This window comes from Typopeltis vanoorti, chromosome 8 (assembly GCF_054136105.1).
Source record: "Typopeltis vanoorti isolate ZY-2024b chromosome 8, IOZ_Tvanoo_1.0, whole genome shotgun sequence".
NCBI lineage: Eukaryota > Metazoa > Arthropoda > Arachnida > Uropygi > Thelyphonidae > Typopeltis > Typopeltis vanoorti.
Window position 1 is genome coordinate 80,036,296 of NC_143556.1, and position 15,598 is coordinate 80,051,893.

Genomic DNA, 15,598 nt, shown 5'->3' on the forward strand with positions numbered 1-15,598 from the left:
GTACTTTTATTTTGCAGCAGATCTTACTGTCTGCTTCTCTGCCATCCTTCGACAGTTCATCTAGGAAAGACATTCAGAAAAAAAAAAAAAATGAACACTTCTGCTGAAAACTTTATCTTCAGTCTAATTATGACAAAAATTTTAAAATTCATGCACTGCACATCCTTAGTACCCTATCCTCTACAGAATGGGGAGGGGAGGCTGTTCTCCTACTTTGTCTATACCATGCACTCATTTACTTAGAGCTTAATTATCAGTCGTAAAGAGTACCCATTGATGGAGGAAGTATGAATAGCTATTGATGCATTTCACACAGCATCCATTCAGAGCCTTCATGTTAAAGCAAATGAATTAAGCCGATTATGCCTGAAATTAAACGTTGGCAGTCTAGTTTGTGTAAAAATGGAACTTGTATGTTATCTACAGAGGTTAGATGATTCGCCTATCTGAATGTTCTAATACTAACCGTATCATGTCATCTGCTGGCAGAGTGCTAGCTCTTCACTTGAAAGGAATACAGTTTTTACGAGCCATACTGAAGTAGATCTGACAAAATACATGAAATTTTTTACCTTTTTTACAAAGAACTAATTTGTAAGAAGATAGCTAATTTGTCATATCTGATTATATTTGTCATATACAGTCATATCTGATTATAGGTATCTTTTATATAAATGTACTGTATTAATTTTTAAATTTGTTTCCTTTTACATAAGGTGTTATTTATTAACTTATTTAGCTATTTATTTTTGCTTTGCGTTCTGCTGTCAAGAGTAATTGCACCAGTGAATTCCAAACCCATCTCTCTCTCTCCTTCTGTAAATGATTGAATCTACTTTCTCGGTCCAACATTACTATCTTTTCAAAATCTTTCACTATATCACGGAACAATACTCTTGCTAGCAACATAATTTCACATCGAAGAATGTCCCTTGTGCCATCAATGTTAGTTTCAAAATACAGCTCCCCAAATTTTGTTTTATATTGTGAGTTCTAGAACTTCATTCTAAGCATGTAACAGTTACCATAAAAGAAAAAAATGTTTATCACATGTATTCTTTTCAAAATATACAGGGTTCACATTTTTATAGTATGTAAACATGTATAAATATATGCAGTAAAATCCATAGTAAAATATGCAGCATCCTCCACTAGGAATTCATTTTAGAATTATTTTTCATCTTAATTGCATTTACTGTCACAACTGACCCACTCACTCCACTTAAACCGGTGAATAATGGATGCTGCCAGTCATTCCTATTACAGAATTCTTGTGTACTTTCAATGCTCAGATAGTTGCTTTTGCATTTTAGTTGAATGCTCAGAGATTGCTGCCTACAACTATGCATCTTCCTAATAATTTAAGTTCAGAAGTGATTTGATGTTGGACCTTCTCGTGGTTCATATTGAGAATATAAGTTGCTTCATCACTAATTTTTCCATCTATGTCCAAAATAAATTCTTTTGTGTGTGGCACGATAATGTATGAATGAATGCACGTTATTAATTACCATATTTTCCGGTGTATAAGACGCACCCAAGAAATTTAATACAATTTTCTGGAAAAAACCTAAACTTTAAAGTATGATTTTAAAAAAAATGGATAAAATAATAGGTAATTTTTAATAGTAAACTGACCTTTCAGAAACCTGCAAAACCCATGTCACTGTCTGATTCTTCTCTATCATCATTAATTTCTTCTCTTTCTTCTTCCTCTTGTTCTTCATCATCTTCATATAAGAAATGATCTTCACTTCAACACACCATCAAGGGCGTTGCTAATTCCACATTTCAAGAAAGATTTAACAATAGTTTGTTCATTCATTTTCGACCAAAATGTCTTAACCCACTCGCACACTTGAGAGATTGATGGACGTTTCTGGGCACCCTTTGGTGTTATCTGATGTACACCGGCATTCATCATCCACTTGTTCCACTCTTCCCTCATAAAGACTTTAAAGGGTTTGTTTAAAGATACATCAAGTGGCTGCAGTTGTGATGTAAGTCCTCCTGGTATGACAGCCAATTCAGTATTGCACTCTTGGAATTTTTGTTTGATTGACTCCTTCAGATGAGCCTGGAACTGATCAAATACAAGAAGAGCTTTCTTCTTTAGTAGTGTGCCGTTCCTTCTTTTCAATATCTATTTATCTATCCACACTTTCATCCATCCAACCTTTTTCATGCACATATACAATCAGTCCTGTTGGTATTTTTTCTGTAGGCAGAGTCTTCCACTTAAAAATTATCATTGGTGGCAGCTTCGTACTATCAACACAACATGCAAGAACTACAGTGTAGTGTGTTTTTTCGCGTCCACTGGTTTTGATTGTAATGCGTTTCTCACCTTTGTCAGCTACAGTTCTATTTAAGGGAACATCAAAGGTTAGGGGTGTTTCATCCATATTGGCTATCTGTCCCATTTCAAAATTGTAATTTTTTCGATGTTGAATCACATATTTATGAAAAGAAATAATTTTGTCTTCATATTCTTTTGGCATTTTTTGACTGATTTTTATTTTTGTACGCATATGAAGCCCACTACGTTTCATGAAACGGTAACACCATGACGCACCACCTTTAAAATCTTCAATGTTACGCTCACAGGCTACTTTGACTGCATGTGTATGAATCATTTTTGTTGAAATGGCAATGCCATTTTGCCGATTTTCTTGCACCCATTTCAAAACTTCAGTCTCTAGTTCTGGCCACTTTGCAATTTTTCCACATTCCGTGCGCTTTTCATTACGCAAATTGTACAAAATCTCCTTCTGACCACGCCAAGTTCTAATCATATTTTCTGTAGGCAGAGGTCCAAAATGTTTTTCAGCTTCCCTATTCCCGTGTTCTTCCGCACATTTTACAACCTGCAATTTGTAACTTGAAGTATATGAATGTCGCCTGATTTTTTCTATCACTAAAATCTACAGGGAAATATCAAACTGAAACACAAAATATCTCATCACGTCAACTCAATACTGAAGATCGGTAACTGATTACTCAGATAAGATATTATGAAACTTGAATAGGGACTCCCCGTTCTTAGCCAATAACGCGCTAGAAGTCACGCATCAATTTGATTGCACCATTAACCGCCTACAAAGATCTTGGAACATAAAAGGGAGTGCGTATGACTTTGAAAAGAGGAAACAATCTTTACCTTCATTATATAAGACGCACCCCATTTTTAAGATGAATTTTTAAGGTAAAAAAGTGCGCCTTATACACCGGAAAATACGGTATATCTGATGATGTAGTATGTGATAATTGTGTGGTACTTGGTAGTGCTCCATGACTATCTAAACATGTGGCTTAGAAGAACCTTTCACCATGAAATCTGCATTTTAGATAACTCCACTACTTACACTTCAGATCAGTTTCATCCATACTTTTTACAAATCTGTCCTTTTGTTTTTAGGCAGAGGTTTAACAAATAATGCACAGTTGAGTTAGATATCTTAAAAAGATCTGAAAAAGAAACATTATTTTCATTTATTTGCCTTTTATTAGCAATTGATATGTATATGACCGTTACTCAAAACAATCAGACATAAACGTTTCTTTCATTTGGAGATAAGGCAGTAAAATTTGACTACAGTTATTCACTTTCATAGTATTACTTTATTAGTTACAGTCAGAGCCAGGTGCATTTTTTTTTCTTGTAATTTTGGTGCTGGCTTTGCATCAGATATTCTAGTCTTGTTTCTGTTAGTAGATCCTTTGAATCGCTTAGTTTCAAGATTTATCTCTAGAGGATTTGAAATTCCATGAATATATGCTATTAATTTAACATATAATTTTCTTTTATTTCCTGTACTTTCTATGACTCTCAGCCTATCATTGATGCTTGCTCTTGAATTTCGGTGCATAACAATCATATTCAATAATCTATTATGAATAATTGAATGCATTTCTAAATTTTTACTGCTTAAATGTAGTTTTTTACATAACATATGCAAAACCCTACTCTCCAAAGACCTCCCATTTTTTGAAGTAAGTCAGCAGGAGATCTTTAAGTGATTACTGGTGCTTTACCATGTTTGGAGAAGATATTTTTATTATTAAATAAAAAAATTTCTTACTTTCTTTGTTAAGCCCTGGATGCAACTGTCATAAACCAAAGACCCCCCCCCCCCCAAATATATATATATATATATATATATATAAATTTCATAAAAAATCGTCTTTGTAACCAAGTAGTAATAACAAAATGACTAAAACTACAAAAACTTGGTTAAAACCCTATAAATCACTCAAAGTTCTTCCAAATTCAGTGGAACATCTATAATGATGTTTATTTACTGATGTTAAACAACATTTATCAGCTCAATTTTGCACTTATATTATACCACTTTTCATTTATACAAGTCTTCTAGACCCTCTGTTAGTTTGAGCTTTTCAACTTTTAAGGAATGGACAATGGCAATTTGAAATTTCTTCTTCAATTTCTCTGTGTATTGATAGGAATGTGAAGCAGCAGTAAGGAGTTAGAAATATATGAATTATATATCCAACTAAATGTAAGTGTCTTGCTTGTTTAAATAGTAAATACATTTTGAATCATTACATTTCGATACTTATATTTTGTAGGTACAAAAACGTCATATACACCAGAATGCATTAATGAATTGCTCTGGACATTCTCAAATGTCAGGATCCTCATTTTCTGGGCCTAACTCTAAGGGGAAATTAAAAACTCAAAGCTCACAAGATGAAGATGATTCAGCAAAAGAAAACCGTGAAGCATCTAGCCAGGGAACAGATTCATCTAACACAACTCCTAGGATTAACAAAAAAAAGGGTATGTGTGTGTATTATAAATTATTTTTATGATTGGAGTTTTAAATAACTTTTTACAGCTTAGTTGTATGTGAATTTGTGAAAATCATATAACCTAGAAGAGTTTTCAAAGATCAGTAATGGCGTTTCATTTGTTTGAGTTATCTGTTCTCATATAGTAAGGTTTTTAACCCCCCTCCAACTTTATAAGCAAAAAACTATGATTTTTTTTTTTCAATTTTCAGCTATGGACCTGTCTATAACAAGTATGTAGTTAATTGTAATATTTTTGCAGCTTTCAGTGTTTTGTATTTATTGTGAATTGCATTGAGTACCTTACCAATGGAAAATGTCAGGGTACCCTTTCATAATATTTAGCCAAAATTCACAGACACAAAACTGACAACCAACTAGGTAGTTACACTACATCAAAAAAGCAGACAACACATAAAGACTGCAATATTACTGATATCAGAATAACAATGTGCATATTTGCTTAATCACATATCAGTCTCATGATGTCATTTCTCTTTTACTTACTATTTTACATGTCTCTTTTATATACCACTGGATTCCATCAAAACTAATTTTTGCATTCACAATGGGGTGGCACCAAACCATAGAAATGTTTTGTATTTTAGAAATAAACCTTAACTAAACCAATTCCAGAGTTGGAAATTGGTTGCCCAGTTTTCTTAGTTATGAAATTAGCACTCCCTCTCCACTGCTGCAGAGTGTGGCACTCAGTTCTGTAGCATGGTCACTTTGTTAGTTTCTTTTTATGTGCATATTTAACCTTGTGTGAAAATAAACTAAAAGCCTTTGAGATGTGAATCCTCAGAAGAATTCTTATAGTCCCATGGACTGCCAAAAAAACTAATTTAGAAATATTAGAGATGATTGGAGAAGATGGGAGTCTGTTGAAAACCATTAAGAAAAGGAAAACCACTTGCCTTGGTCACATACTAAGGCATGAATTCCTACAAAAAACACTTATAGAAGGAATGATACAAGGAGAAAGAAGAAGAGGAAGACAAAGAACAGATTTGATGGGAAATATTAAGGACTGGACCTTTTTATCCTATGAAGAATGCAAAAGAGAAGCACAAAACCATACATGGTGGAAGCTCATAGTAGTCAACCTCCTGGAAGGAGATGACATCTGACAAGACAACCTTGTTACCAAAATGAAATAGTAGTTAATTATTATACCATGGTACTTCTTTTTTTCTCCTTAAGAAAAAACATTAATGATAATTAGCATCTATGTATCAATTTAGATTCAATACATATTCAAATTTACCAGAGAAACCTTTAAAAGGTGATAATAATTGTCATTCTTTTGCAATTTTGTTTTTGATTTAGACAGAAATGAACTCAAAATTCAAATGCTCCTAATGAAACACTTTTACTAATGAGTATGCTAAGGCATTCCAAGGAGGGAAAAAAATTAAGATCAAGTAATACCGAGTAAGACTAAGACCTAGGTGTACTGATATAGTAAGAAGTACCCTAGAAGACAGATATTTAAGATCTAATAATGTTAGTCTTGATTAATTTGGAGAAAAATTGTCAATAGGAAGTTAGCATTGTTATAACTTTTCCATGTACAATAGTATCATTATATCCTGTACACCATCTTGAGGGTACTTGTCAGGAATTTTATAATGTTAATAAAAAAATATAAGTGGCTTGAGATGAAAGTTCTAGCTTTATTCTCAGCTTGCATTGATGCCTTATAACAACAGTTTGCAAAACTCCTTTTGCATACATGCCAGTCATACTTTCTAGTCCCTTGCAAAGGCCAGTGGGCATACTCATCTGGATGCCACTACCAGAAACCTAAGATATAGCTGACTTCCTGGTATCCTTCTTTTGTTCCAACTCTTCTATTGATTACCAATGCAAATCACCTTGCCATGGCCTTTTGCCAGAGGCATCAAAAGAATATTGAACAACTTGGATACCAAAAAAGAAAGTCTTCTTTGGTTTTTATTCTCCTTAAGCAAAAACATTAATGATAATTAGCATCTATATATCAATTTAGATTCAATACATATTCAAATTTAACAGCGAAACCTTTAAAAGGTGATAATAATTGTCATTCTTTTGCAATTTTGCTACTGATCTGATGTCTGTACATCATCTTCAGCATCATATTTGACATAACTGACATCCACTCTGCAGCAGGAAATTAAACTCGTATTTAGCCCATTCAAAAAGAGGAGATAAATGTTTGCCTTCAAACCATCATCCTCTCTAAAGTAATAAAGGTAATCAATGGTTAACTGTTTCATCACCTTGAAAACTGGCTAATCAATGACCATAAGTACAAATTCTGCCATTCATGATTTATGGCAGATCTTTCCTACACTACTGACTTCTGTACATGTGCCTCGGAAAGATCTGGAGAAAACTACTTCTGTGTTTGCATGTTTAGCCATTTGATATAGGGTCTTGCATAGAGGGCTGTTCTGCAAATTCCATATTATTGAATATGGAATTTGAATTCACATGAAAAATATGAATCAGAGAGAGAAAACTAGCTATCCAATTACAAAGGATGAAAGGCAGATAGTTTTCTCTTTCTCTGATTGTTTGTTGCTCATGGTGGATGGCATTCTCTTTCCCCCCATATTTGTACTAGTGCAAGTGTTTCTTAGGGCCCTGTTATATCACCCACTGGATGGTATAATCCATCTCATATCTTCCTCAAACCCCACATCCATAGCTTCGTTAATGATAAACTGCTCTTACTTACATGACAGACTTTACTGTACTTACCAATTGTCAAGTTCTAGAATCATTGTCCTAAATGCTGATCTGCACACTATTCTTCACTGGGGTAATGATAACCTCGCCACCTTCAATGTTCATAAAACACAGGGGCTTCTCTTTTTTTTCTCGCAAAACAGAAAGTAATTCATCTCTCTTTACCTTTAATTAAGATCTAATAACAATCAAGATGACTCTTGAACTGATGCTTATCTGTAGCCTTTCACAAACACATCTCATCTGTAGCATAAGCCACCTCCAAAATACATAATATTTGGCCTTATATCCCAATAATCTTCAGAAAATACCACTACATGATTTGGTTAACTGCTTACTTAGTAGAGCACCTTCTACTTCAAATAATCCAGTAAATCATATGCTCTCAAGGCATCCCAAAACTTCCTCATGGTTACACAGCATATCAGACCTTCATTATGCTAGCAACAACCATCTGAAAGTTGTAACATTGTATTGATTACATTTAATAAGCTGGACAGTTGGTTAATCTGTAATATCATACTTCAATTTTTTTAAATTTTATTTTAAATAATGGTATTTAGAAGGTTTTGGAGCTTTTCTTACTTTTAATTTTTATTAAACGCTAGCCTCTATATGTTTTAAATAGTGAACCATATAGAGGTTAGCATTTGATAAAATGAGCAAATTCCTTTAATTATGATTAAGTTATTATTTGATCTGTCTTATTATTTTTCTCTTTAAATAAATAAATTGGTATCCTTTTCTGCTTAAGATTACTTTTAATCTCAGGCTACTAATTTGGTACAAATGCCATATCTTTCCAACCTTAAAAGTGCTGCTCTTGTATTTCGGGTGGTACAACAAAAACTTTTCTCTAAAAATTCTTGAAGCCATCCAAAAGATGACAGTTCACTAACCATTTGTTCCTCTCTCACAGATGATCTGTTTCTACATTCTGGTCTTCTTTTCTAATACTTCAAGGATACTCTTCAGAAGAACAGGCATCTGCCACACTTTCTATTTATGCTAAACTTTAATAAACATGCAGTAGCTGCTCAACATCTATTTGCAGTTCAACTGCTAACCCACTGAACCTAGCACTCCCACTCATTGTCCATTTCTTTTACATGGTTCTCTGAAATGGAGAATCAAAGAATTCAACAGCCTGTCATGGGTATTCAGTGCACTTCAACTTTCTAGAAACCTAATTTATTTTGAGAGGGCAGTTAAAACAATGAACATAATCTGTTTATGTCATTTGTATGTATTCTCACTGGTCTTTCAGGATCAGAAACCCATTATTCTCTGTAGAAGAAAAAAAAGGGGGAAAAAACACTGTCACCTCCATGAGAAGCCAGCTAATTTGCCTTCAGTTGAAAACCCTTATTAAAGTTCTTCACATTCTAGTTAAATTCAAACATAGGTCTCCAACCAAACATTGTCTTTGCTGACTGAGCTATGCACTCTTGATTTTATCACGTTGGTTACTTTTCTGTTTACTTGATTGGTTATAGATTGATCATTTTGTAATTGAAAAGGAGACCGATGACAAGAGTGAAATCAAATGTTTGTTTTTATCATAATTATGGGATCATTTATTTAATATTTGTGTGGGATTACTTTGTTGTTACATGGTTTCAGAGTTGAAACTATGAAACAACATAGCCTAGGAGTATAATGTAATAGTGTGGTGCATCCCCATTATTAGTTATTCCCTTATATGCTTAACAAATGGAGATGGGCTAGCAATTTAGGACTGAACTAACCAAAAATATAAAAAGGATTTATTTCCTCTAATATTTTGTCATATGTTACAAGGATATTATCAGAAAGGATATATTAAGGAATTTAAAAAGAATAACATTTAAGAGACATCGTTCTGGGGAGAACAACTTCCCAGATTTTTGGATATAGTCATCATCAGCCATGGTCAATCCTCTGCTGGATAAATGCCTTTCCAAGATTATACCAGAACTGTGTCCATGGTTCTTTTCCATGTCACTCCTGCAAATCTGATGATATTATCAATCCACCGTATTTAGGTTGGTGTCATCGGCGTTTTTTCCTCTCGTGGAATCCAATACAGTACTTCTTTTGTCCATCATTGATCTTGTCCTTCAGCATTATGCCCAGCCCATTGCCACTTCAGATGTTTCACTTTTCCTATGATGTCAGAGACTTTGGTTGATTTCTTATCCATGTATTCCTTTTCTGATCCAGTCTTGTGATACCAAGCATACTTCTTTCCATACTAAATTGTGTTGTTCTTAATTTTTGAATTTTCTTTGCCTTTAGTGTCCATGTTTCACAGCCATATGTCAATATAGGAAGAATACATTGGTTAAAATTTTTTCTCTTCAGACATAATGGTAGTTGGCTTTTGAATACTGGATGTAGTTTTCCAAATGCTTTCCACCCAAGCATTGTGCATCTTTTAATTTCACCCATGAAATTTTGTTCAATTTGATATCTGTTGTCCTAAGTTTACATTAATTTTTATTATTTTTGGTTGGACATAGCTATTGAACATAACTTGGGTCTACTTTAGGTTTATCATTAGACCAGCTGTTTTGCTAGCAATTTGGAGTTCATGGATATGAGTCTGTAATTCGTCTGCAGTTGAAGTAAAGATAACTATGTCATTTGCAAAGCGTAAATGGCTTAAATATCTTCCATTTATCTTCTTTGACTTTTCTCTTCCTATTCAAGAAGTTTGACTATTTTTTCTAGGCATGCTGTGAATAATTTTGGAGATATGTGTCACCCTCTCTTATACCTCTGTATTTCCACAGTAGAGAGTTGCTGCTGTGGCATTGGTGTATGCTGATTTGATGGATGGTCCTGATGTATGGCTCCTCCACTTGTTAGTTTCATAATGCTTTAAGTATTGCAGAAATTTTTACTGAATCCAAGGCTTCCTCATAATCAATAAAACCAAGACATAATGGTAACTGATATTCATTACACCGTTCAATAATCTGTTGTACAACTTGAATATGGCCCATTGTACTAAAGCCACTTTGAGAGTCTGCCTGTTCTTTTGGTTCTGCTAGGTCTAGAGTCGTACATAGCCCATGACTAAGACTTTTGTAAATAAACCACTGATAGTAGACCGATGAGTCGGTAGTTCTTCAAAGCTTTTACCTCACCTTTTTTATATAGAAAAATTACGGTAGCCTTCTTCCATGTTCTTGGTACATCATTTTTCTTCAGGCATAAGGTTAATAGTTTGTAAATCATTTCTCCACCTGCTTTTAGTAGTTCAGCTATAACTCCATCCTCACCTGCAACTTTTACATTTTACAAGCTTTGGATGCTCTACATAACTTCTGGTAGAATTTGTGGTACTTCAGCTATTTTGTAGTTGTCTTCATTTAATTCATCCTGATATAATTCTGAGTAATATTCTTCAATTCTTTTTTTCTATAGCATATCTATCTCTGGTTATGGGCTCATCTTGTAGTTTGACTGCAACCATCTGTTTATTGCTGTTTGGTGTTTTTGAGACTACGGTTCTTTTCAGTTGTTTGTTGTATGAATTATTTCTTCTGTGATACGTTTTCTGATCGTTTTGCACAGTTCAGTGTATTCAATTTTATTTTGTATGTTATTTGATTGTTTTGTTTCTGTTCTTTGGTACCAGCTATTTCAAGTGAACATTGTAAAAGGTTTTGGGTAATAGTGTCTGTCCTTTGCTGCTTTATGCCCTGGTACACTTTTTTTGTCTTTCGAGATGTAATTTTTTTTTAGTAATTTTTTCCAGAACAATCCACTTTCATGTATATTTGTCCTGGCAAATAACCCTTCCCGCCTCGATAATTTTCTTAACATTTCAGGAAATTCAGTTGCTGCAGCTACATCGGCACTGGTTGCCTCCCCTTGCACTTAAATATTATGCATATCTGCCCTATTTTTGAAATGATTAAACCAACATTTACTTGCAACAAATTCTTCATCACAACTTCCTTTACTTTCTAAACGTGCATCTTTTAAACTGTTGAAAATGCTTTGGGCCTTTTCCTACGCTAACATAGGCTAATAGGAATGTTACACTTATTTTGATCTTCTAACCAAATCAATAATAACCTTTCTATTTCAATAATTAATCCACTACGCTGGTTAGTAATAATTGATGCTTTCATTGGAGTACTGCCTTTCACATGTTCCATTATTCTTACTTTATTCTTTATAATTGTTCCGATAATTGAGCGACTGAAGCCTCATGCTTTCCCAATGAATGATGGCATCTGGCCTGTCTCAGAACGCGTAATTATTTCTACTTTCGTTTCCATTGTAATCACCTTTCTCTTTGCTGCCTCACCTGGACTTGCAGTGAACTTTCTCTTTGGAGGCATGGTCGTAAGGGTAATCACAAACTCACAAAATTGAATAAAAAAAAAGTTAAGACAAAAGTGATGCTGTGTGTAAGTGACCATAGAAACAATGAGACTAGCTACTAGCATAAAGATTCTGAGCCAACTTACTCCATGCAGGTTTGTTTACATGCATGGAAGAAACTAGTTCCTGAATTATTAATTATCCTTATGGGAAGCCTTTTGGAGACTGTAAGTACAGAACAACATCAGTCAGGTCGTCCGTAACCCTGGAATTGCTTGTATTTGGTTAAAAAGTTCAAGCAGGAAATTGATGGCTGCTATGCCACCATATTTCCACAGTTCTGTAGGATGTTCATCATAACCGGTTGATTAGATAAATTCATTTTGTTTATTGTATTTAAAATTCCTTCTTTTATTATGAATGGTGCTTTCTCTTTCTGTCTCTTCGTGTTTTTCCAGTCTTCTTCCCTCTGGAAAAGTGTCTGGTAATATTCTTTTAATCTCTCGAATTGTTCCAGTTTCAATATTGCTTTTATATTTCATTTTTAGAGGTCTGTTTTGGGGTGTTTTTAATTGTTTTATAATTTTATATACAGTCTTGCTATCATTCTTTTTATTGGCTTCTTCACACATTTTTGCTTTTTCTTCTAATTAAGTGTTTTTTGCATATCTGCACATTACATCTATTTTGTTTTTCAGTCTTTTATAATGTTACTTATTTTTCTCTGCATTTTTTTTTTTTTTTGGGTATTTTTTTGCAGCTTTTTTTTTCTTTCTGGAAATATCAGAAATGGTTAATTATTAATTTGATATGATCCTTTTAACATGCAGTATTTGCTGTTATAGGTTCATCAATTGTCATATTTGCCTTGTATTGGGTCTTTGAATTTCTTGTTTGTTTCATGATTGATGTACTGTTAGTTTTGGTGCGAAATATTTGTTAATTTTCAATAAAGTTATGTATATTGTCAGTGTGTTTCACTCTCGCTCATGCATGTTACTACTTATGTTATTGCTGGTGCAATGAAAAATGTAATTTGGTCTTCACATATGTTGATAGTTATTATTGTCCATTTTCAACAAAAAATTAAACTCGTTTGATACTTTTTTTCCTTCTTTAGTTGGCTCACTATAGCATACTCATAGGGACCACAGAAACAATGTTATATGGTCCACTCTCTCTATAACAGACTGCTGAAAAGTCCCAGCCAAAACCCTATAGATTCAGAGCTATATTAAAAGAAATTACCTTGGCAGACTGTCCACTATAACAAACTATTCCTGTTGTCCCACTGTATAAAGAATGTTATTCAGAACTTTTCTTAGCAATTTGTATGGTGAGCGAGTTTGTTACACACTCACCATCATTCAATACAGTCACTCACTACAGTGTTTACTGTAGTGAGTGACTGTATTGAATTTCATCAGACTTAGTTCATGAGTTCTCAAGTTTTTTCATACAGAGAGACTAACTTTAAAGGTACTTGTGCATATGATCAACCAGAAAAAACACATGATGAACACAGTAAATTTAATGAAATAGCACAAATATTTTACAGTGTAATTAACAGTGGATCATCACTGTGAGGATCAACAAGCAATTCAAAGAAACAGGAATACAAGATAGTCATATTTACCTTGTATTTCTGTTTCTTTGAATTCCTTGTTGGTTCCACACACTGATTATCTATTGTTAATTTCAATGTAAAATATTTGCAGTATTTCATTAAAGTTTATTACTGTGTTTATTTTATTTTTTTTTCTAGTTTGCAGAGAGATTGATATGATTTAGCTATCCTGTGTTAATGCTTAAGTGCTGGGAGGACTTTATGTTAGAGATTTAATAGAGTATTGACAACACTAAGAAAGGATTAAAAACTAATATTAACACTTCCATTATTTCTTGCAAGTCACCGAGACATATTCAGGGAGTACAAATAATGCTTGTAACACACACAAAGACAAAACAATACTAATTGAAACATGTGGCTATGACTTACAGTAGCAAATAAATTAATCCGAACATGCTGAATTTTTGTGAAGTTTTGGTTTGGTTTTAGTTCACTATTTTGGTTGAGTGCTTCATGTTTTTAACTTTTTTTTTTTTTTTTTTAATTGTCTCTGCGATGTTTTTTAATAGTGTAAATAAGTTGACATTTATAGTGTTTTATCCAACAATCTCCAAGAAAGAGTTCAAAAATATGGAAAAAGCAGTTGGCGAAGTTTGAAACTGTAAAGTCGCTTAACATGAAGAGCCCAACTTCGATAAGTTGTTTATGAAGTAGTAGAAGAAACTTCTTTCTCTTGTACAAAAATTAGTAAATTGTGTGTCAAATAGAACTGGAAGAGGTAAGAATATTTATACTGCAGTGAAAAAAGAGGAATAATATTGTGTGCTACATAAGGAAGATTAAAAAAAAGGATCTCATGGAAAAGAGGAAGAAAATTTTATATTTTTGGAAAATGCCTAACAAAGAAACTGACTCTGGACATTTTTGTTGTGAAAACAAGGTTTTTAGTCTGGTAGATGTGATTAAATATATGTCAAACAATCCAATAATAGAATGAATGATTTTAATATTTTTGGATAAGAAAATCTCTAAAGTGTAGATTTATTTTAGAGGGTCATGGATCCAGTTAATTTTGTAGTAATTTATGTAGTTTTATTTAAAATGTATATATTGTTTTCATTTCATTAAATGCATCATCAAATTCCTGCCATGTACCCTCAAGGGGTGTACAGGATATGATAGTACTACATGAAAAAAATTACATCATTATTAATTTCCTATCTACAATTTTCCTCCAAATCAGTCTATTACTTGTCAAGACGCCTATATTATCAATATCAGATCTTATATTTCTGTCGTCAAAGGCACATTGTACCGTATCAATCCACCTATATCTTGGTCTTCCCCTGGGTCGTTTTGCTGCCAACCTGGCAGAGAACACTTGTTTTGCTAATCTTTCTTCGCCCATTCTGTTTAAGTGACCATACCACCTGAGATTAGCTCTGCTAACGCATTCCTGGATGCTGACAAGGTCAAGTTCTTTCCTAATATCCTCGTTTTTAATATGATATTACCATTGATGCCATCTGTTCACGCCTCTAATCTTTCTCAAGACTCTCATAAAATGCATTAAATGCATATATTTTTTTTTATTTGGTTTCTAGTCAATAATTTTCCGGATTATAAAAGAAATAGTTAAAAGTCATTGCACCAATTGGAATTAAACCCTTTTATGATTAATAAACACTCAGAGTTAAAATCTCTTTAACAGGGATATAAAATATTACAATGGTCTACGATCACTTGTGCCTATTGACTGTATGATGAAAAGTGACCAATACATAAAAATATTGGAGAAAAGAATGGTTCCACAGATTCAGAAAGACAAAGAACTCATCTTCTAACAGGATCTTGCTCCATACCATACTTAAAAAAAAAAAAAAAAAAAAAAAAAGTGAAAGAGTTCTTCAAAAATCGCACCATTCTATTGCTGCAGTGACCAAGTGACTCTCGTCACTCAATAGAAAATTTGTGGGCTCTAGTGAAAAAAAGACTTTGAAAATTAAATCATGACACCAAGGATAAATTAATACATTCCATTATGAAAGTATGGTTTCTAGATGCAGAAATAAGAAAAATGTGTTCTAAGTTCCGAGTTCGTGTCTATGTGAATTGATGAATTTATTAGGAACAGAGGAGCACATAAATTATTAGATA

General features: G+C 33.4%; 1 protein-coding gene across 1 annotated transcript in view; it reads left to right on the top strand.

Annotated features, from left to right (window-relative positions):
• larp (La related protein) overlaps nucleotides 1-15,598 on the top strand; it is a 321,561-nt gene that overhangs the window by 56,533 nt on the left and 249,430 nt on the right. The window contains exon 4 of the mRNA XM_090396411.1: nucleotides 4,591-4,801. Within this exon, the coding sequence (XP_090252537.1) occupies nucleotides 4,591-4,801 (211 nt within the window). The remainder of the gene's footprint in view (nucleotides 1-4,590; nucleotides 4,802-15,598) is intronic.